Raw genomic sequence first — 24471 nt, forward strand, 5'->3', positions numbered from 1 at the left:
ATATATTTTAAAATATTCCTGTATTATTTCGGCAAGTATCAGTACATAAAATACTGACTTACATGTTAATATAGAACATCTCAGCGCATATATCTACTGTCAAACCTGTGCTTACAGACCACCTGTGAACAGAGACCACCTGGCAGTATACCAGGTAGTTTCTTTTTTGGATTTAACACATTGCATTGTATTTTAACATACAAGTAAAAACCACATTTTTCTTTCCAATTTTCTTTATAGAGACTCAGGTTTGACAATATTTGAAATGATATACTATGCGTCTTTTACAAAATATCCCTCTGCAGAAATCAGTGAACAGCAGCAAAATGAATAATAATCTACTTGTGACAATGTAATTACTAGTATTTTAGCCCATACCTCATCCAAATGGCCCTTGTTTCTGGCTATGTGTGCCTTGAACACCTGTCTCAATGCCCTGAAAATTGAACAAATTAAATCTTTAATATAACACTCACCTATACTTATTTCAGAAGTAATGACAGAAGTACTTCAGATTTATTGTCTTAAGAAGTCACCACCCATATATCTTCCTAAGTTTGAAGTCATAGCTAAGGACTGACTCCTGCTTTTAGTGAAGATAAAAGACCTGAGGGCTCTTATTGAAATCAATGTGCGTCTTAGAGTAGAAGGTCATTAAATGGCTCCCTAACATGAAATTATTCTACTTACGGCAAAGCAAGGTCTCATACCTTAACACTTTAAAATCATAATATTGTTTAAATGTGTATCTGATGTATTCATGAAACAAATGGGCCTTAAATGTGGTTCCAAAAATAAAAATTACAAGAAAGAGCCTCCTGCCAGGTTAAAATCCCTATATTAATCTATGTGGTTAATTCTGTGTATGGTGCATGTACCAATTAGTCTCACAATCATTGATTTGTCTAATCAAAGTATGCTATACCAAGCTATTTCATACCTCTGATATAGATTTTACCCAATGGATTGCTGGTGCAATTAAAAAAGGTACGGTATATCTCCTGATTACTGGTACAAAATTATTAAATAATAAATGAAGATAGCTTAGTACCGGTATCACCTTTCAATTCATTATTTCATGAAAAAATTTCCTTTAATACTATCAGAAGGAATCTATTCAAGAACACAGACAAGAATTTTGTTGAACAAGATCACAAACAATAAAACACATAGTAGCTATTGCTTGCAGGGTTACATTGTCGAACTTTCAATGGAGTCTGCATGTTTGAATCCCATGGACAGCAGAATAAGACTGCTGTCTCCCCAAACCCTTTCCCAGGCAGGAATACTGGTAAGAATTCCAGGAGGCAGTCATTGAACATAGCTAGTATAAGTTGTGATAACTTTCTCTACACGCAAAGTAAGACTAGAGCTGCTTTTGAGAAAAGCGCATGTCTCCCACAACTGCCTAATCATCTGAATAGTAGTATATGAGTCAACCATGCACCAAGACCTCAACTGCCTAATCATCTGATATGATTAGGTCTTGGGGATTAGTAGTATATGAGTCATTTATGTCCCAAGACCTGAGCGATTTTCGGTAATTCAAGGGCCATAATTCCGAAGTGCCTTGGCTAGTTATCGAACTTGGCCGAGGACTTATTGGCAAACACATTTTGTTCAAGTTTGGTGAAGATCGGATGAGAAATGTTCAATATAGAGTGCGGACAAAATTTTTGACAGATGGACACACACAGAGACAGGAGTAAATCAATATGTCTTCCACCACAGTGGTGTGGGAGACATAATAATATATTTAAACTAAACTATTATTAATTTGTGTAATGGCTCTTCATCACGGAGTTAATTGCCACATACTACCTGTGATGACATATATAATATGACAAGGGTAATTTATAAATACAGACCAATAAGAAGTGTAGCTAGACAGATGATAAAGAATTCTACACACAAAAAAAGAAGATTTTATTGTATCTTAGTCAAAATATCAGCCTATTTTTGAGAAATTCTCAAAGAAATGATAATTCCAGCCATATGATATAGACTGGTCTGTTAACTATTATTCTGAAATATGAAAGAAAAAGGTAAGCAAAAATCAATATGTTTTTGCCACATTTTTGCATCCTTTAAAGCTTCTTTGAAGCTAAGATAATGGTAAACCAGTGTTATCCAGTATCTGAGGTAATTGGCAGTTTAATACCTTGACCCAAAATTCCTGTGGATTGGACCACTAGTTGACACCCATATCAAACAAGACCTATCACTGAAGGTGATGAATGTGCACAGGTTCAGGAGATTTGGCGCATACAAGATTGCATAATACTGACGGTATGTTTATAGTATATTAACAAAAAACAAAGTCCCGTAAGTGTGCAGAATTTTTTTCTGAAAGAACGTAACATGCACCATGCACAACGAGGGTTGGTACTGATCACTTGTGTGAAGTTTCATTAAATTGTGTGCATGGGCTCAGGAGATCAGACGCGCACAAGATTGCATTTACAGACTCTATGTATATAGTATAGTAACAAAACACAAAGTCCCATAACTCTGCATATATTTTTTCTGAAAGAACCTAACATGCACCATGCACAACTACTGTTGTTACTTACCACTTGTGTGAAGTTTCATTAAATTGTGTCAAGGGGATTGATGAGGAGAGTTGGTGCGCACAAGATTGTGTCTACACCCTTACAGAAGCAAGCCTCTGTGGCGTACATGCTGTGTATTTGCTGTGTATATGCCGCGAACACAGTAGTACGCCAGAGGAGTACATTTTACATACACTGCATGCCGCGTACATGCCGCGTACTATTTCGACGAGTACACAGCATGTACGCAGGAGGTCACTAGTACACTTCAAGTACGCAGCAAAGACTCTGAAAATTTAAGGAGTACACTGCATGTACGCAGGAGGGACTTGTATAAGAAAATAGTACACTGCATATACACCGCAGATACTTTGAAATTTGTGCAGTACACTTCATATACGCGTGAAAGACTTGTACAATTTTTTTGGCATTTATACTTAGTTTTTTTTTATAAGTTAAAGTCTGAAGTAAACTTCATATACGCGGGAGGGACTTGTTAATTTTCTTTTGGTGTTTATACTTTGAATTTTTTTAGGTAAAAGTCTGAAGTACACTTCATGCAGGAAGGATTTGTACATTTTTTTTTTTTTTGGAAGCAAGAACTTGATTTCCGAGTAACTTTTATCTTAATAGCATAGAATAGTTCAGATTACCGGTATTCTGAACAATGAAAATTTGCCAAACTATTTGCAATGTTCATTTGTGAAGCTTACATCTTGGTGATTTCTGAGCTGCACCTTGCATGCAGTGTAAAAATATATTTTCTTTTTCATTTTGAATTAATCCTGGAGCTTTCTAACTTGGATAATTGAAAAGCCTTATTTGAACTTCGTTGCATTACATTTTGTAATACATGAAATAATTACCAAGATAATGCCTAAACAGCGCCCGAATGAGAAGAATTAATAGCTCTCACTGTTATTTGAATACTCTTAAGCAAAACACCATTCTATCATGTTTTATAAAGGCTTTAATGCTCATTATGTTAACTCATTAAGGCCTCACCAAATTAAAAAGTTGTTCATCGGATTTGCCGCTCATATATTTTCAGAACGTTTTTGGCTAATTGCGCTCGCCCCTTTGGAAAAAATCAATCCAAATTTTTTGGTGCGCTACTTTTTACGGACGTAAAAGTGTATAAATGCTTATATAATTCCAGACCTAGATTGTTCTCTGATGGATTTTAATCAAAATAAATACATACTACGCACACATCGTCTATAATAAATCATAACACTTATATTTAGTTGCATTAAAGTTGTTTCCCCTTGATGCAGTTACGCCATTTTCTTCAAATGTTTACCAAATTACATGCTACAAAAATTGATTTATTTCATTGAAAAGTGGATGAAGAAAAGCATACTAATTTATTTGATAACATCAATCTACATTATTTTGGTAAGGGTAAATACTTATTGATGCATGTCACTTATCTTTTTTTCTGTTTTTTTCTGTCTGAATGATCAGCATTTGCATACGAAAGTTGGTGGGGTAAGGAATTTACATTATCACAGCAGTTTCGCCACAAGAGTACACAGCATGTATGCAGCAGGAGTACACAGCATGTACGCTGCAGGACTCGGGCCAGGAGTACACCACATGTACGCCGCAGGAGTACACAGCATGTACGCCGCAAGAGTACACAGCATGTACGCCGCAGGGGTAGTACACCGCAGGCTCATTTGCATGTGAGAAGTGTATGTGCCGCGTACATGCTGTGTACTATTTCCCGCATACTAAATTCCTCCAGCGTACATCCTGTGTACTATGTAGTCCACAGCATGTACGCAGCAAGTAGTACGCGGCAGAGCTCATTTGCATGTCAAAAGTGTACTACAAACGTACTATCGGTGTATGTGTGGTGTATATCCTGCGTACTATTTAAAGCCCTTGATTACAGTACATATCATGTACGCATCATATACGCTGTATGTACACAGCAAGAGTACGCAGCAGGCCTTTTTCTTCTGTAAGGGCAGACAGATAGACAGACAACCTGAAACCAGTATACACCCCCCCCCCATACAACTTCATTGTTCAGGGGTACAATAACAACAAATTCTTGATACTGTACCTGTCTGTATAGATTCCCCTGTCTAAAACTTCATTGGTTACATCCCTCATAAACCGTACATACATCGCCTCTTCGTCCCTGAAACCATACAACAACTTTTAACTCATGTAATCACTTACATTTTGTAAAACTGTTGAATAAATATTGACAGTTTCTAGTCCATAAATTCAAATTTGCAAGCATCTAGGCAGTGACAGCATGCTTGAAGTGGGAAATAAAAAGTGGGTGAAGACAGAAGACAATCTTAGATTAGAACATGTTTTGTTACAAGTGCTGTATTAATGTTAATTAACATATGTTTTCATAATGAAGCTGTAATAGAGGTCTGCAGGCCCTATGCTGTAACCCATGGGCCAATACAACTTTTTACAGAATTTATTGATGTGTCATTGTGAAAATACGTATTTGCATAATACATGATCTGTGACTTTTGTATAAAACTTTCCACCTGCTGACATTTTATAGTGCTGTAAAAGAAATTACATGTCTTGAAAATTAAATAAAGAATAAATATTATTTTACAAATTTTCCCATGATATGAAAACGAGCATAGTGGGGGTATGGATGAACAATGATGAAAGAATCATTATTGGCCTTGACTAAGTTTAAACCCCATGCCAATGACTCGCCAACTTTTAAAGGGTTATTAATAATATAATATAAATCATGTATAATGCCATTATCGATGTGGATGTTTGCCGTTTGATCTCAAATGTTACCAGTTCTAACCATGAGGAGGTCTCCACTTTTAGAACCTTTTATTTATTTTTTTCTATTTATTTTATGTTAGATATAGGGCCTGGGGTGTACCGTTCTATGTTTGGATTCTTGGTGCCACAGCACGTTATGAGTTTTGTACTGTTTGTTCAACTGTGAGAGTGCAGCGAATTCATTTATTCTTGAATCGATTTTACAGTAGTATTATACACAGCAAGTATTGTTTGGATTCACGGTGCCCGCAGCCGCAGTACATTATAATATGATTTTTGTACTGTTTGTTAACTGTGAGAGAGCAGCTTTAAAGGTTTTCACTTTGAAAATTCTAGAGGGTGTCCTGACCCCCATCCCACCGCCCCGCTGGATCAGCCTTGTATTATTATGCAAAAGCAAAAAATACTTTATTAGAGTCACTTTGTAATATAATCATGAAGTAATGAACTACAGTTACTGTTTTTTAAGGACATATGCTGCAGTTTTATAATAGAATTTGTTCAAACTTTGTATAGGATCACAATGTCATGAAAGAAACAGAATTATGAAAAAAAATTGCAGGTCACCATGCTTGTTCAGGAAAAATCTGCCCTTGAATATGCAAATTTAAAGAAAAATCCACTTTTAAGGGCAGATAACTTCTAAACATTTAATTTATTCCATGGCAGATCTACATCCCCCTCCTCTCAAAGAGAAACTAGAATGTGTCTGTAGGACACAGGGTGTGCCCCCCCCCCCACTGGTACATTTGTCACAAATAAGGGGCAATAATTCAAATGTTTGCAGTCTTAATGGGGTATAGCCTCAACAAACATTTTATGCAAAGGATTCATTATTCTAGGCCCTATACGTTTTGAGCTATGAGCATCACAAACAAAAAATCCACTATTTGGCTATTTCAAGGGCCATAACTCTGTAATAAAAGCTAAGATTCTCAAGAAGAATGCCAAGTGTGCAAGGTCACATCACAATAAAGACTCCAGCAAGGTTTCATGAATTTACATCTAATACTTTTTGAGCTAGGCACATAATTAGGTCAAAAAGTTCTTTTTTTTTACTATTTCAGGGGCCATAACTTTAAAAAAAGTGGATGGAGCCAGCAAAAAAATTAGACATGTGCAAGTTTATATCATGATAAAGACTTATGCAAGTTTTTAACCATTTATATAAAATACGTTTTGAGCTAGGTGCGTCACAAGGTGAAAATGTACATTTTTGACTATTTCAGGGGCCATAACTCTAAAAATAGGGGCGGACTAAAATGAAAAATAGGAGGTGCGCAAGTTCATATCATGATTAAGACTCATGCAAGGTTTCATGAATCTATATCAAATACTTTTTGAGCTAGGCGTGTCACAAGGTGAAAATGAGCATTTTTGACTATTTCTGGGGCCATAACTCAAAAAATAGGAGGTGCGAAAGTTCATATCATTATTAAGACTCATGCAAGGTTTCATGAATCTATATCAAATACTTTTTGAGCTAGGCATGTCACAAGGTGAAAATGTGCATTTTTGACTATATTTCAGGGGCCATAACTCTGAAAATAGGGGGCGAAGCCAGATGAAAAATAGGAGGTGCGCAAGTTCATATCATGATTAAGACTCATGCAAGGTTTCATGAATCTATATCAAATACTTTTTGAGTTAAGCATGTCACAAGGTGAAAATGTGCATTTTTGACTATTTCAGGGGCCATAACTCTGAAAATAGGGGGCGGAGCCAGATGAAAAATAGGAGGTGCGCAAGTTCATATCATGATTAAGACTCATGCAAGGTTTCATGAAACTATATCAAATACTTTCTGAGCTAGGCGTGTCACAAGGTAAAAATGTGAATTTTTGACTATTTCAGGGGCCATAACTCTGAAAAAGACTCATGCAAGGTTTCATCAATTTATATCAAATACTTTTCGAGCTAGGTGCATCATGAACTTCGGACGGACACGCACGCACAGATGCAAATCTATATGCCCCCACCACTCAATAGGGGGGCACAAAAATCACTTGAAAACAATGGGTTACATTATTAAGTATCAATTTGGAAAATGATCATGGTTAGAATATTATTATTGTCCAGAGCAAAAAGCAGACATGTCTTAAGAATTAACGGACCATGACAGTTCATATGTGGTTTGCTATTTCATTTTTCTCACGTGTAGTAACCTGTCATATCAAATCAATTGTATTATTTGAACCTTGGGACAAACAAATATAATCATGCAATTAATGTTTAATATATTCTTATCACGCAGCAGTTGTAATCACGTTCATTAAATACAGATGTAGTCATTAATCTTGAATATCTTTTATAACTGCTTTATTATTTGCACTGAATTTCTTTATGGCTTGAAATAACATTATTATGTTGACTGCATTTCTTTACGACCTGATGAAATAACAGTATAATTATGTGCATTGTATTTGTTTTTGTTGTGTTTAACGTCGCACTGACACAATTACAGGTCATTTGGCGAATTTCCAGCTTTGATGGTGGCGGGAGACCCCAGTTGCCCCTCTGTGCATTATTTCATCACGGATGGCACCTGGGTAGAACCACCGACCTCCCCTAAGCCAGCTGGATGGCTTCCTCACATAAAGACTTCAATGCTCCAAGTGAGGCTCAAACCTATATCGATGCGCGGCAAGTGATCTGAAGTCAGCAACCTTACTCTACTGTATTTCCTTATGACTTGACAATAACAGTCTGTTACATAGAAGCTCCACCTATATTTGAAAATATTCAAATAGTCAAGCATGCCTGCTTAGCTCAATAGGGAGAGCACAAATATATGGATTGGTGGGTCAGGGTCATGAGTCTGATCCCCTGATGCAGCATAATGTTCTCAATGACTATTTGATATAAGACAATGTGTCTGAAACCATTCGTCCTCCATCTCTGATTCATGTGGGGAAGTTGGCAGTTACTTGTGGAAAACAGGTTTGTGCTGGTACAGAATCCAGGAATACTGGTTAGTTTAACTGCAAGCTGTTATATAACTGAAATACTGTTGAGTCTGTTGAAAAACGGTGTTAAACCCCAAAACAAAACAAAATCGAATAGTCCGGTAAACAAGAGCTGTCCGTAAGACAGCCAAGCTCGACTATTTGAAATATTGTCACAGAAGCAGGAAATTATTACCCAAAATGTTAAATATCGAAAGAGTTTTAAGTTCGAAACGGGACATAATTTGACAAAAATGCATATCAGAGTTATGGGACTTGATGCTATCAACCAGTTTAATAACCCCGAAGAAAGATGTTAAGTTTCAATTCCATATCTGCATTAGTTTCGGAAATAGTAACTTGCACGCAAAACTTTAACCAGAATTTTCTAAGTCCAAAAGGGGGCATAATTTGCTCAAAATACATGTTAAGAGTTATGGAACTTGACCCAGTGAGGTTGGTAACTGACCTAGAAAAAGAATAAATAAGTTTCAAAGCTATATGCCTTTTGGTAATAGCTGTATGTACTTGCACGCAAAACTTTAACCAGGATTTTCTAAGTCCAAAAGGGGGCATAATTTGCCCAAAATACATGTCAGAGTTATGGGACTTGATTCTATCAATTTGTTTTATAACCCCGAAGACACATGTGAAGTTTCAATTTAATATCTGCATTAGTTTTGGAGATAGTTACTTGCATGTAAAACTTTAACCAGGATTTTCTAAGTCCAAAAGGGGGCATAATTTGCTCAAAATACATATCAGAGTTATGGGACTTGACCCAGCGAGGTAGGTAATTGATCTAGAAAAAGAAAAAATAAGTTTCAAATCAATATGCCTTTTAGCAATAGCTGTATGTACTTGCACGCAAAACTTTAACCAGAATTTTCTAAGTCCAAAAGGGGGCATAATTTGGCCAAAATACATGTCAGAGTTATTGGACTTGACCCAGTGAGGTAGGTAATTGATCTAGAAAAAGATAAAATAAGTTTCAAATCTATATGCCTCTTAGTAATAGCTGTATGTACTTGCACGCAAAACTTTAACCAAAATTTTTAAGTACAAAAGGGGGCATAATTTGGCCAAAATGAAGGTCAGAGTTATGGGCCTTGGTGCTATCAACTAGTTTTATAACCCCGAAGACACATGTGAAGTTTCAATTCAATATCTGCATTAGTTTTGGAGATAGTAACTTGCATGTAAAACTTTAACCAGAATTTTCTAAGTCCAAAAGGGGGCATAATTTGCTCAAAATACATGTTAGAGTTATGGAACTTGACCCAGTGAGGTTGGTAATTGACCTAGAAAAAGAATAAATAAGTTTCAAAGCTATATGCCTTTAAATGATAGCTGTATGTACTTGCATGCAAAAACTTAACCAAGGTGTGACGCCGACGCCGACGCCAGGGTGAGTAGAATAGCTAGACTATTCTTCGAATAGTCGAGCTAAAAATGAAAATTCTAAGATTTTATTCAGTACTGACAATTAAAGTTCTTAATTAAATTATATCCTTGATGCTAAAATGCTAGTTTCTCCATAGACAGCACACATTTTGCATATAAAAATATCAGATGTACAGATCTTGACAATATGATACATGCTGACCCTGAAGATATAACATCATTATCAATCAAACATCTGATTTAGTTCATGGTTCACGATTTTACTATGATTTTTTGTTTCGATGAAAAAATTACTAAAGATTATATACTTTCGCCTACAGTTTTTTAAACAGTTTTACAGGAGGAATTAATATCAAACTGATGGACTATAAAGGTGCGTAATAACACACTGTGTGTATTTGTTTTGGTATTACTTTCAACAAATCAAAAATTATGGGGAGTAAGTTCTAATATTTGTCAGAGTCTTCGACTGTTCAGATCAAACTTTTACTTAAGAACACAATCATTAAGAATACATTAAGAATACATTAAGAATATTTAGAGAATAAAAAGATGGTGTATTGTGCATGACTTTTTACCTCAAGCTGTTAAATAAGTAGTCTCACATCATTCTCATCATCAGTCATTTTGCAAAGACTTCTTGTTTAGCCCTTACCATGCTAAATTTCTATAATGCACTTGTCCATCTTCCAATTTGGACAGTAACATTAAGAGGGATGCTTACCAAAAAGATACTGATTGAATAGCGAACAGTGCAGATCATGATCAGACTGCAAAGATGTGCAGGCTGATCATGATCTACACTGGTGGCAAAGGCAGAAACAATTGTGTCCAGCATGATAAGGGCTATTATCACATGTTTGACATTGCAGGAGTGTAAAAGCCATTAAAAAACAAGAGCTGTCCGTAAGACAGCGCGCTCCACTATTCGGCGATTTGACAGTAAGATGAATTTATGTCTCAGTAAGAGACCTCTACTTTAAAAGGAAGATACACCAAGATGATGATGGTAAAGATATACCGGTATTTTGTTTCAAGTCATTATCTTATATAGTACCAAAGTTATGTTCAGAAAACGAAGTTTGTCAAAACATTAAAGTATGAAAGGGGCATAATTTGGTCAAAAATACAAACCAGAGCTATGGGCATTGTTACCACACATGCAGATGATGATGATAAAGATACATTTTAAGTTTCAAGTCATTTTCTTATATTGTACTATAGTTATATCCAGAAAGCGAAGATTGCCAAAAAACTTTAAGTATGAAAGGGGCATAATTCTGTCAAAAATACAATTAGAGTTATGGGGATTGTAACCACACATGCAGATGATGATTATAAAGAAACAGTTTTAATTTCAAGTCATTATCGTTTTAAGTACCAAAGATATGTCCTTAAACGAAGCTTTCAAAAAATTTAACATGAAAATAATTCCAAGTATAACAACTTGGTGACCTTGACCTTAGGTATAATGGGCCCAGCCCCTGCGCATACTTTGTTTGTATGCTGGACAATGTTTCTGTGTAGTTACAGTAAGATATACAAATGTAGGCAATAGTAACAAAGATATGACAGAAAAACAAAGGTTGCTGAAAACTTTAATCTTAATTATAACCCAAGTATAACACCTTGGTGACCTTGTCTTGACCTTGGGTATAATGGGCCCAGCCCCTGTACAGACAGGCATGTAAGATCCTTATAGTATCCACTGTTGACATCCTACATTGGAATGTTTATTATCTTTAAAAGTACAGGAGTTTTGCACTAGAATATTTGTATAATGGGTAGTCAAGACGTTTTATATGAGGAATATATGTATCTGTATACCAGATCAGGGAAATATGCTAGGTCCACTGTTACCATGTGAATCACGCAGAAATTTACCGTCAAACCACTCTGTAAAAACCACCTTCCGGAAGTTATGAAAGTGGTCTTTGTTACCAGGTGGTCTCTCATCACAGGTAAATTTATACTATCAGTGGTTAAACAGGAAGATAAAACTGTTGCTTTTATAGGCAGATTTTCCAGTAGTGACCAATATTTGGAGGTAACTGTCTTATACACAGGTTTAACTGTACTAACTGTTTGAGTTATGAAATCAATCAAGATCTTACATTTAGCGGCTTTTTACCCGAGTTTTTAAACAAGTTGAATAACATGATTAATTGCGAGACTCTGCCAAACAAATTTTATAGATTTAATATGATTATTAATTTGATAAAATTAGTTATTACAAGGTACTTTTTTCTGTGGCTGAAGAGAAATTTAGGGTGTACCGGTATATGAATCAATGTGAAATGTTAGTATGGTGTATCCAGGGTTAATAAGGCAAAGTTGAATACTAAATAAATATGCTAAAATAGGTCACATTAGTACTGGAAAGTACAAATGTAAGCAACTGATGTGAGAATCCTGTATGCCAAGGTTATTCTGTATAATTACAAAGATCAACCATCTATTAATTGCTTTAATAAACGAAGGTTTGTACTTCTTTTGCAAAAACTTAAGATAATTCAATACAGAAAGACCTCAAAAATACAATAACTATCGGTATTCTGAATAACTATGAATGCTAATATGGCTCTATTTGTCATTTAGTAAAACAAAGAAGGAGATTAAGCATTGTATATTCTGTGATAAACAATGGCTGACACACAAACCAGTTTAGAACACTATGTTAATTATGACTTCAAGTAGATACACAATGTTCTGTTCATTACTAGCTGGAATTAATACAATTTATCATGCTTTTAATTTTCATGTTTTAATGAGCATGACTGAATGAAAATAAACAAAGAATTCTTATGGTTTATTGTCTCATTTACTCCTGTGCATGTGAAATCTGATCAATGGTTAATCAGAAGATAACCAACACGAAGGTTTTGATTTATATCTGATAAACAAAACAGGACTGTTGTAACCACATTTCAAAACACAAACAAGAAGTTAATAAAATAAAGATTTATTGTAATACAACTTGAGCACTACAAGTTTACCTATATACATTAAGTTTAAGAGACAATATAGCCCTAGTGGTATTATGCAGCATATGTGATGATAGAATGCTATTTAAATATTTTATGTGAACAAAGAAGAAGCACTTTGCATAAGAATATAACAGACTTTTTATTATACGCCCAAAGGGATGTATTATGTTATGACGCCAGTGTCCGTCTGTCCATTAGCAATTTTGTGTCCGCCCTGTCACTCTGAACTGCTTAAAGGATTTTAAAGAAACTTGAAACAAATGTTTAACACATTGAGACAATGTGCAGAGTGTATGTTTCGGATGGCTCGCTTCAAGGTCACGGTCACACTTAGGGGTCAAATCAATTTTGTGTCCGCTCTGTAACTCTTAAACCCCTTGAAGGATTTCAAAGAAACTTGACTCAAATATTCACCACATCTAGACGACATGCAGAGCACATGTTTTGGATGGCTATCTTCAAGGTTAAGGTCACAATTAGGGGTCAAAGTTCATATGACAATGTTTCGTATCTACTCTTTAACTCTTGAACTGCTTGAAGGATTTTTAAGAAACTTGGCATAAATGTTCATCACATCGAGATCACGTGCAGAACGCATGTTTCGGATGACTCATTTCAAGGTTAAAGTCACACTTAGGGATCAAAGGTCATACCTTCAGGCGTATATTGCTCCGCATTGCGGAGCTCTTGTTAAAACTTCAAATACCTTCACACAATTTGAACTATGTACAGGAATGTGAAGCAGAAAGCAAAGTCTGATTGAATCAGTTTAGCAAAAGAAGTGTTATATATGTAATTGAAATATATTTCTTATTAACTAACTTATGAATACTATGCATCATTTAAAATAATAAAATAACAAGAGCTGTCCGTAAGACAGCGCGCTCAACTTTTCTCCGTGCTTGACTCTCAATTACAGCTTTGCCAGTAAAAACTTTATAAAACAATTACCAAAAAAATTCTAAGCTAAAAAGGGGCATACCTCTGTCAAAACTCAAATCAGAGACACGGGGATTGTTTCTCCTGGTGTAGACATTGATAGAAAACAAATATGTTAAGTTTCAAATCAATAGCTTTGATAGTAACAGAGATATTTGACTTTATCAAAAACTTTAACCAACAGCGACACCGACGCCGGGGCAAGTGCAATTAGTTCAGGTTCAGTTCAGGTTCAAATAAAAAGTTGGACATCTAAAATAAAACCTTAAAGTACACTCTTACATATTGATAAGATCAGTTTCTTTTCTATAATGTTTTTCACTTCATCGATACATTTATCTATCTAAATACATAACCACTTTGTTCTTGTCTCCACTAACATCATAAACAAGTAAAATATCAATCATTTTTGAAACAAATATATCATCCAATTATGCTATCAAGGGTGAAGTGGGAATGTTTAATATGCTACAGTGACCGCCACCATAAATATAGATGGAGTGAAACACACAGGACAGGTAAGCAGAAAATCAAAGCAATTAAGCATTTTATTACTTAATACAAACTTGAATACACAATGAAATAAAAATAGTTTTAATGATAATTATATATTATGATCAATTCTCTCTCAGAACAAAATAAAAGTTAAAACAATTTAAACTACAAGTAATATTAAAATAAATGTAAGCATAAACTCAACAAATGTCAAGCTAATTTGTGAGTTTTTAAAAATAAACTTAAGCAAAATAGTGATACTAAAACAATGTTAAAACAGAGTGTATTATGGTTTAATAATGTATAACACTGTGCTGACAAACATACATGTATGTAGAAAGGTGTAATAACCTTTAAAACCATGTTTTAATACAAAGTTTCTTTACACTTGTCTTGTTCCAATGGAATGTGAATTCACGAAGCAGATTTCTATAATACTATGTAGGTTTGGGAACAATAAAGGTACATTTCGAAGCTTCAAAATAAGCTGAAAGTTTTTTTTTAACCTTTAGCCCGCTGGTGGCAAGTGGTTTTGCCTTTGCAACCAGTGCACTGTTTGCTATTCTATCAGTAATTTTTCAGTGAACATCCCTTTGAATAATAAATGGTACTGCCCAAATTGAATGATGGAAAAGTCCATTTTAGAAATTTAGCAGGGTAAAGGTTAAAACAAACTGCGACCCTGTGATCTGAACACTGAAACTCACCCTTTATTTTCTGTGCGTTTTGTAGGAACAGGTTTGGTCATTATCCTGTATAAATACATTAGTAACGTAGAAAGGAAGGTGTTAAATCAAAGAAATAATAGGCTCAAAAATTTTTATTTTAAATTTTATTTTTATTTCAGTTTGTTTATCTGTTCAAATCATGTTCTAAATTAAACAGCAGATGCTGTTTCTCCTCCTGCACTTGCAACTTATGAATTACAGGTCACAGGTAAAATAATACCAGTCCAGTTCTCAAAACAATTCAAGGTGGAAGAAAATTGAGAACCAACTAGAAATGTGTCCATGGGACACAGATGCCCCCACTACATGACATTAGTCAGGGGCCAGAACTCCTACAATACTGAATGAATCCGGATGCGAAACCCCAGGTGCACAACTACACATGCTGACCAACATTCCTGTAAACTTTGGTGATTCTAGGTCAAATACTTTTGGGGCTATGCGCGACACAACATTAAAATGACCAATTTTTTACTAAGTCAGGGGCCATAACTCCTACATGACTGGATGAATCCGGACGCGAAACCCCAGGTGCACAACTACACCTGCTGACCAACATGCCTGTAAAGTTTTGTGACTCTAGGTCATATACTTTTGGAGCTAGGCACGACACAACATTAAAATGACCAATTTTTACAAAGTCAGGGGCCATAACTTCTACATGACTGAATGAATCCGGATGCGAAACCCCAGGTGCACAACTACACATGCTGACCAACATTCCTGTAAACTTTGGTGATTCTAGGTCAAATACTTTTGGAGCTATGCGCGACACAACATTAAAATGACCAATTTTTACAAAGTCAGGGGCCATAACTTCTACATGACTGAATGAATCCGGACGCGAAACCCCAGGTGCACAACTACACATGCTGACCAACATTCCTGTAAAGTTTTGTGACTCTACGTCAAATACTTTCAGAGCTACGCGCGACACAACATTTTCGGAAGGACGGACGGACGGACAGACGGACAGAAGGACGGACAAGAGCAAATCTATATGCTCCCCCCCCAAAGTGGGGGCATAAAAATTAAGAAAAACCTTCCATCATATTATCTCATTTGCATAATTACCAAAAACATTAACTCCATATTTATCAGAAATTCAAAACAATATTATTTTTTAGATTTTGGTTCTTTTTGTTATTTTCAGAGACAACAGACCTTTAAAAATTAGTTACAAATGTTACGCCTGTATTACCTTTATCTATAACATGAATTGTAGTGTTCAGAAAATGTCCATTTATAGTTTAGCTTTAATTTCCAACTTAACTTGGATGAATACTGACATATGTGACCTAACAAATGAAGCAATCTGAATGCATACTTTCATGCAAAAACTAAGCATAATCATGTAAAAACTTAGTATAATCATGTAAAAACTTAGTATAATCATGCACCGATTAAATGTGATTTAGTTAAATTACATAAATAAGTAGCAGGATATTTTGAAAGACAGAAAAAATAGGAAGAACTGATTAGAGTGAACTTGTATAAAGTGTAGAAACTAAATGAACTAAGAGGAACTAGGGTTATAACATAGAATAATTACTTACTCGGGGGTCATCTTCTTACTGGTCCCTAAAGGTGGTCTGAAGGGGAGAAATAATTATATCTGGGTAGGTTATATTGGTAAAATGTTACAAACATGCAAAAATCAAAGAAGATAAAAGGGTTACACCGTTATGGCTATAATGAGCCATTATGCATGCATTATACTTTTTTCTCAAGACAGAAAACATGCTACATGTATTTCTGCTTAGAAATTATTACATTTTTATTATCACTATTAAGCAAAACTTAATATCAGTTTCTAGTTAGATTGTTAGAATTTTGCAACATATTTGAACCTTTCTTTTATTTTTCATAAACTAGGTGTCCTACTTCGGTAACTTACTACCTATTATACAAAAAATGCAGTTTAAGCTTCATACCAAGTTCAATGTATCAATATACACATTTAACTTTTTTCCCAGTTGTGACAAAAAAAATGCTTTTCAAAAAAAATAATAACATGTATGCTTAACACAATGTCGCTTCTTTGTATGCAAAACGCAAAAACTACAGCTTTGGGTCACTCAAATCAGTACAGTTGGACTAAATAACTTCAGCACCACATACTCGGAGAGTAAAATACACATAACAACTATAAAGAAACTACAGCACAACAATTCATCAACTTGTTTTTTAACAACCATACATTAAGTGTTGACATATCACAGATAATTTCCCTTCAACTTGTCAGATTGCATAAAGAATAAATTGTCTGAATTCTGTTGAGTTCTTGGAAGTCAGTTTATAAACTTTGAATTGAGCAACAACAGTATTAGACAATTACCTTGTTTTTGTACTACCAAGTGTTCCATATGTAAGAGACATTTCTCCCGTTTTCCCAAAATCAACACTTTGGTCATACGGATCTTCTTCTCGGACTGTAGATTTCATAGTATCACTGCTAGATCTTACTTTAGCTTTTGAAGCCTGTTCTTTTATCCATTTCAAATGATCCGTATCCATAGAAATATCGAGTTTTGGAATGTCAGAATTCTGTCCATTTTTATCGTCGTACTTACTAAAATCACGACTATGGAGGGTCTCAAACATAAGGGAATTCATTGTAACGGGACCTTCACGAGTCCGATCTAGGCGAATGTTTCTGGGTTTAGGCTGGGGTCGTGTTTCTGTTGTAGGCTCAACTTGCTTCTTTTCTGTTGTCTGTTCTGGTGCGTCTTCTCTACTTTTGCTTTTTGCCTCTTTTGGTGGAAGTTTGTTGTAGTACTTATACTGGCTGAGTCGTGATTTTCTGTCAGTCTTTAATGTTCTTGGTGTGAAAGGCTTCTGCTCTGTAAACACTTGAGATCTCTTTTCTAGTATGTCGCCATCATAAGTGCCCTTCTTTGATGGAACTTGAACCATCGTTCGAGAGACTGCGCTACCCATTGACCGTTGTGACCTAGCTGAACTAGGCCGCTGCCTTACCCTAGCATAAGGACTGAAATCATTGGGATTTTGGTTTGGGTCTGAGCCATGCATAGCCTGAGTACTCACAGGATCGTTGCCACGTAACGTTGTACGCATAATATTATGAATCATCATTTCTTCCTCATCCTCTGGGTCCACTTCTCCCTAAAAAAAATAATAAGACATTCATTCTATTTCAACTCTGCTGTGAAAAACATACTGGTTCATAGGACTACTAAGATTTTTAAACTGGACTTAGAGCAAGCGGATAAGTTATTATCATATGAAACAAAAGCTGTCGGAGGACAGCAACACTAAACTATCCAACAGCCTTGTCACCTGAATGAAAATAGAAGTCGAAAAAGGGGTACAATTTTGTAAAAATGCAAAACAGAGTTAAGAAAACTATGCACTGCATGTCAGTAAGTGAAGTTTCAATCCATTCCCATCCGTTGGATACCAGCTTACATACAAAAACTTAACCAAAGAGTCGAAAAAGGGGCATAATTTTGTAAAAATTCAAAACAGAGTTATGAAACATATGCAGTGTAAGTCAGTTTAAGACAGTGAATAAGTGTGTCTAGTTTCAATTCATTTCCTTGTGTGGTTACAGAGATACCAGCTTACATACAAAAACTTAGCCAAATCGGGACGCCTACCCATGGGTGAATCCAATAGCCGTACCTTCGAATAGTCGAGCTAAAAATTGTTTCACAGGAGCTTAAAAAAATATAATCAATAAATTCAATGTCAAAATAACTGCTCAACTCAAAGTTAGCAAACAGTCTACAGCTGTAAATAAAGAAAGGTGAATGTTGAAGCAAAATCAATCAGTAGGGGGAAGAGACTTGTGGAAAGCAGGAGTTTACAAAGTTATAGTATCAAAATGTAAAACAATACCCATAGATTTTCATTATAGATATCCTCATCCTGATAGTAACCAGTGGTGGTGTGTGGCCGACTCATGGATTTTGTTGCTGACATAGGTCTTCTACCCGTCTTCTGGACAACATCTCTAGTCTTACGGTCCCTTGCTAGAATAAACATGGTATTCCTTAAACAATATCTGTTTCTACTAATTTAGACTCTGCAGTCGTATATACCAGTACTCAATTTAAAGTGTGTCTGATTTCCTCTGAAAGTAATTCTAACATTGAACGAATACTGAATTGAATATATTACAAAGGAAAATTTTTTTTTTATACAAAGACATACTTTTTATTTAAATCAAGCAGACTGTTTATGAATAAAAGCTGTCACCCAATTTTCTAATTCTAACCTTTAGCCTGCTGGCTGCAAGTGACTCTGCCTTTGCGACCAGTGCAGACCAAGATCAGCCTGCACATCCGTGCAGTCTGATCATGGCCTGCACTGTTCGCTATTCAGTCAGTAAATATTCAGTTAACTCCCCTTTTAATAATAAGTGGTACTATCCAAATTGAAAGATGGACCAGTCCATTTTAGAAATTTAGCAGGCTAAGGGCTAAACAAAATCTGAGAAAAGAATAAATAATGCCTCTCCTAATCTCAACAATGTTAATGTGACAAAGACGGAAAACTTAAAATGCTAAATAATGAGATCTTCACAAGACAAACAAAGTAAAAGATATTGCAAATACCTTTTTGGCTTGTGCTCATAGATTTTGGAGGTTTGTTGTCAATAGCAGCTGAAATGAGAAAAAAAAAACTTGTGAAAAATGACATGGGAAAATCATTGTATCAAAAGTGATGTATCAAAATGCCTCTTAAATGATGCTTTCCTTGTTTGAAATAAGTTTTTGTATTCATCAATATAAAATAAAAGAGTTTCTTTATAATGGATACAGCACTGACTCTACTACATAAATCTGCATAAATATAAATACAGTAATGTTAATAATATTTACCCTTGAAAATGATATTAAACTGTTTCAACATAATCAGTGATAAGTAGGTGGAATTGATTCATACAAAATCGAGTTATCCCCATCACCTAATCGGTACACTGACATGAACTGTTATGTTTTGTCAGGCTATTCTGCATGTCTTGCAGGTGAACCAATTTGATGTGACTAAAATCAGGACAAATCAGGAATAATCTTGTATCTGGAGAAATCAGGGTACTCAATTGAGTCCACCTAATGTTAGTTCTACAATGGAGATCATACTTTTGTTCTGAAAATAAGATAATTCATAATATTAATATATTTAAGAATTATTAAGATATTTAACCCAAAGATCAACATTACTCTAACAATTAAAGGTCGGACACTTACGTCTAGCTTTTGTTATTTTACTGTAGTGGTTGTTCATGTGATCCAAGACCAGATACTGTGTCGTCAACTTGGCCGATGTTGGTGCTAATGCTGCAACAAAAATATATTCTTTACGAACTTTTCTCACTTTAATGTTTGACATAATGATCTGTACTGAGCAATCAACAACCATTTAAAACAGATAATGTATAAAATTTACACATTTTAATATTTCTTGTATAATATTATACAATACATACTGTTTAGAGCAATCAACAACAAGTTATTGTGCAGAAGCAAGATAGATAATCTGAAACTATAAAATTATTACAGTCTGAAACAGTAACTGATCAATTACAAGTAGTCTTAAAGTTTGGTAATATTTGAGCGGTTGAATAAATAAATAATGCTACATGATAGAAAATGAAAACAGCCCGGAAAAAAATGTATAGCTTACGTCCACTTCTGAGCCCCATCTGTCCCCGTAGAGAATTTGAAGACTTCATGGCTGTATCACCACCTATAAACAAAATCAATATATTCAGGTACAGAAGAAGACTTGGAATAGATGGTCACTAATAATAAGGAAGGTTGGAAGGATTACAAAAATAAAGTTACCCATTTTCTAAAGTATTTAAGACTTTAATTGTGCTCACAAAATGTTAAAATCATTTTACTGCTCGAGTAAATTAATTAATATTGGTGACTAATGGAAATTGCTGTTAACTTTCCTTTTACCCCAGCAATTACTATTGTTAATACAATAAATGATAGTACATGTACACTGATATCTGGTCCTCTAGACTCTGTGCCTAGAGGTCCAGTTACAGGACCCCTAGCTAGTAGCTACTTTTTTTTTTTTGTATTTGGCGCTAACAAGGGAGATAATGAAAACATCTAATTGCAATAACTTTATCATTTTGAATGTTGTAATGTATTTTGATGAGAAAATCATCTACCCAGTGTAGGACTCGAACTTACGACCCCCTGCTCGCAAGTCAGGTGCTCTACCAACTGAGCTAACTAGGCTCCTGGTTAACCAGAAGCCTCAAATCACTACACTCCTCCTCACTTTAATTTTGAAGGCTTAAACCTTATCGTGGAATCATAGAGTGAGGCATCAACTGTTCAGCTTCCAACAGAGTATAGCCTCTGCAAATAGTGCATGCTCTATATAACTGACCACATAGCCTTCCTTTACAGTGGAATTGCAGAGCGGGGCATCAACTATTCAGTTCCCAACAGAGTATAGCCCCTGCAAACCGCATGCTCTACTGGCCATTGTAGCTTTGCACTTTTCCAATTTACCTCGTTGCCAATGTTGTAATTTGGTGAGAAAATCATCTACCCCCTGCTTGCAAGTCAGGTGCTCTACCAACTGAGCTAACCCGACCTCTGGTTAACAAGAAGCCTCAAATCACTACACTCCTCCTCACTTTAATTTTGAAGACTTAAACCTTATTGTGGAATATAGCGAGGCATCAACTGTTCAGCTTTCAACAGAGAATAGCCTGTGCAAATATCACATGTATGCTCTATACAAAAGGCCACGTAGCCTTCCTTTACACTTACAGTGGAATTGCAGAGCATCAAATGTACAGTTTCCAACAGATTATAAACTTTAGTCCACAATTTCCAATTTATCTCGTCACCAATGTGCTCAGGTGCTCTACCAACTAAGCTAACTGGACTCCTGGTTCACCAGAAGCCTCGAATCCTTACAATTTCTTTGTAAAAATTGATGAAATAGATGCAAAATATTTCTGAAGATTCACAGACATCATCTCGATCAAAAGTACCGAAACTTCAAACAATAAATTTTCTGCTGATAGTATGATACTGCTAGAACTAGTCCAAATAATAGGACGTTTCGGGACAGCGTGATAACTTTTGGCTGTCACTGTTAGGCCTAAAAAAGTCTGCCATGTATTGAAACCGGTGTCAGGGTAGATTTTCATAACAGTAAAATGCAGATACAGGTAAGGCTTAGAGGGATGACAACTATAAAATATCAGATCATAAAATAAGTCATCCTGATAAGCCAAATGAGTAATGCTAGTACACCGTGTCCAATGTATACGTCGCATTTACGGCAGGTACGCTACATAAACGGTATATTGTACGCTCCATTACCGGCATTTCCTGTTGATTTTGTCAACATTCTGTATGGTGAGGTAAGAAAAACTACTTATTTTCATTGAAGTTTAACGTGTTTAAAGAAACGATATATTCAGTACGAGCTACAGATCATTCACGCTCCCCATGGTAATGTGATTTTGGCCGGTAATTCTTTCGTTACTTCAAACATTCGAGTAAACTGACGTGTGAAGTCGGTTTCGAACTCGGACGTTCACTTTCGGGTTCATTTTCTGTCTCTTAAAATCATTCTGTTAACTTTTCACCCGTTTAACGCGAGAATAGTATAACAAGTTACAAATAAAAATACATATCATGGCGTAAATTCATGTTTTAGGGGAGCTTTATGCCAAAATTAGCGATGTACGCCCTATAAAACGGCGCGTCTACAGAAGTACGCCACGTAAAAAGGCTGTTAAATTCATAGCAACTGATTACATATGTCTTCACTCGCATCTATTTTTCATTTTATTTACATTTTTAACATTTATAATTGGTTTTTGAATTACATAATGTAACAGTAATATTAATTCTTGGAAAGATAAAATAAACATGCTCGTTATGTTTAAACAGTACGGTATAGAATTGCCCGTTAAAGTTTTTACCCGGTAATCATGAATATTCCATATATTTTCCTAAATTTATGTCTGAACCTAAAACGAATTAAAAACTGAAAATGTATTTCACAAGTAACACAATGTTGCATTAATTACAGGTAGCAGTGCGGACAAAATGTTTCTCGCTCCTAATTTCGCAATTTTGTTTTTGGTGCTTACATCTGACCATATCTCTTTTTCAAATTTCATCTGCAGACTTAACAGAAAAGAAAATTCTCGTAAGGGAGGTTGAATGTGCCATTTTTCATATTTTGCCTTCTTCTCATTAGCGCTGTTTCAGTTTATCAGTAAATTAAGACTATGTTTACATGAAATAGCATTTCCGTTAAAAAAAATGAGATGTACCCTCTACATCCTTACCTTACAGTATGGTAAAGCATCATAAAACTACATGGCATTTAACCTTTTCGTATTTCTGAAGTCACATAACTCAAAATGCTGAATTTTATAATATATCTTATGTCGATATATCTACATCTTAACGAACTGTCAGAACACAAATGTGTAATACGTCAAAAATTACTTATAGCGGTCCAAATCGGTATTTCATACACAGTTTCGTTGTCCTTTTGTTTACAATGTTTGTGCTTTCCAAAGAAATGTACATTTTGTATTTGAAAAATGGCGCGATTAAAATATTAACAAATGACATCTAAGCCCTTCAATAAAGATGGGAAGTCACCCGTGGCACTACCAACCCATGGCACATTCAACACCATTCTCCCCTACTTATCTGATCAAACTAATAATCATCATTTCTTGTTTATTTCCTGAATGAATAACACTTGTATTCAAGATAACCGTAGAAGAAACTGTCGATTTTTCTTTTAAAGTATCTTAGAAACAAGAGCACCGCCTTGCGGGTGCTGACGCTCATCTGATTTTTTTTGTGTAATGGAAATATTGTCCTACCCATGATTTTCTAAGTCTAAAAAGGGCCATCATTCTTGCAAAAAGCAGGATAGAGTTATGTTTCTTGATGTACAGTGTCCACTTATGATGGTGAAAAACTGTTGCAAGTTTTAAAGCAATAGCTTTGATAGTTTATGAGAAAAGTTGACTTAAACATAATACTCAACCAAGAAAATGATTTTCTAAGTCCAAAAGGGGCAATAATTATTGCAAAAATCAGGATGGAGTTACGCTGCTTGCTGTACAGGGTCAGCTTATGATGGTGAACAAGTGTTGCAAGTTTCAAAGCAATAGCTTTGATAGTTTAAGAGAAAAAGTTGACCTAAACATAAAACTTAACCAAGAAATCTGATATTTTCTAAGTCCAAAAGGGGCCATAAATCTTGCAAAAAGCAGGATGGAGTTATGTTTCTTGCTGTACAGGGTCAACTTATGATGGTGAACAAGTGTTGCAAGTTTTAAAGCAATAGCTTTGATAGCTTAGGATAAAAGCTGACCTAAACATAAAACTTAACCAAGAAAACTGATTTTCTAAGTCCAAAAGGGGCAATAAATCTTGCAAAAAGCAAGATGGAGTTATGTTTCTTGCTGTACAGGGTCAGCTTATGATGGTGAACAAGTATTCCAAGTTTCAAAGCAATAGCTTTGACAGTTTGGGAGAAAAGTTGACCTAAACATAAAACTTAACCAAGAAATCTGATATTTTCTAAGTACAAAAGGGGCCATAAATCTTGCAAAAAGCAAGATGGAGTTATGTTTCTTGCTATACAGGGTCAG

At 35.3% G+C, this 24471-nt stretch overlaps 1 protein-coding gene across 2 annotated transcripts in view; it reads right to left on the reverse strand.

Moving 5' to 3' along the window:
• The window catches only part of LOC128559873 (spermatogenesis-associated protein 7 homolog), a 39707-nt gene that overhangs the window by 7437 nt on the left and 7799 nt on the right, over positions 1-24471 (reverse strand). Inside the window, exons 2-10 of one of the 2 annotated variants that reach the window (XM_053552739.1) lie at positions 20487-20549; positions 20051-20140; positions 19415-19462; positions 18696-18829; positions 17173-17960; positions 16391-16426; positions 14814-14858; positions 4627-4704; positions 379-436 (exon numbers count right to left, since the gene is read on the reverse strand). In XM_053552739.1, the coding sequence (XP_053408714.1) occupies positions 379-436; positions 4627-4704; positions 14814-14858; positions 16391-16426; positions 17173-17960; positions 18696-18829; positions 19415-19462; positions 20051-20140; positions 20487-20549 (1340 nt within the window). The remainder of the gene's footprint in view (positions 1-378; positions 437-4626; positions 4705-14813; positions 14859-16390; positions 16427-17172; positions 17961-18695; positions 18830-19414; positions 19463-20050; positions 20141-20486; positions 20550-24471) is intronic. The other variant, XM_053552746.1, reaches the window with a different exon arrangement.

The sequence above is a fragment of the Mercenaria mercenaria genome, chromosome 1 (assembly GCF_021730395.1).
Source record: "Mercenaria mercenaria strain notata chromosome 1, MADL_Memer_1, whole genome shotgun sequence".
Lineage (NCBI taxonomy): Eukaryota > Metazoa > Mollusca > Bivalvia > Venerida > Veneridae > Mercenaria > Mercenaria mercenaria.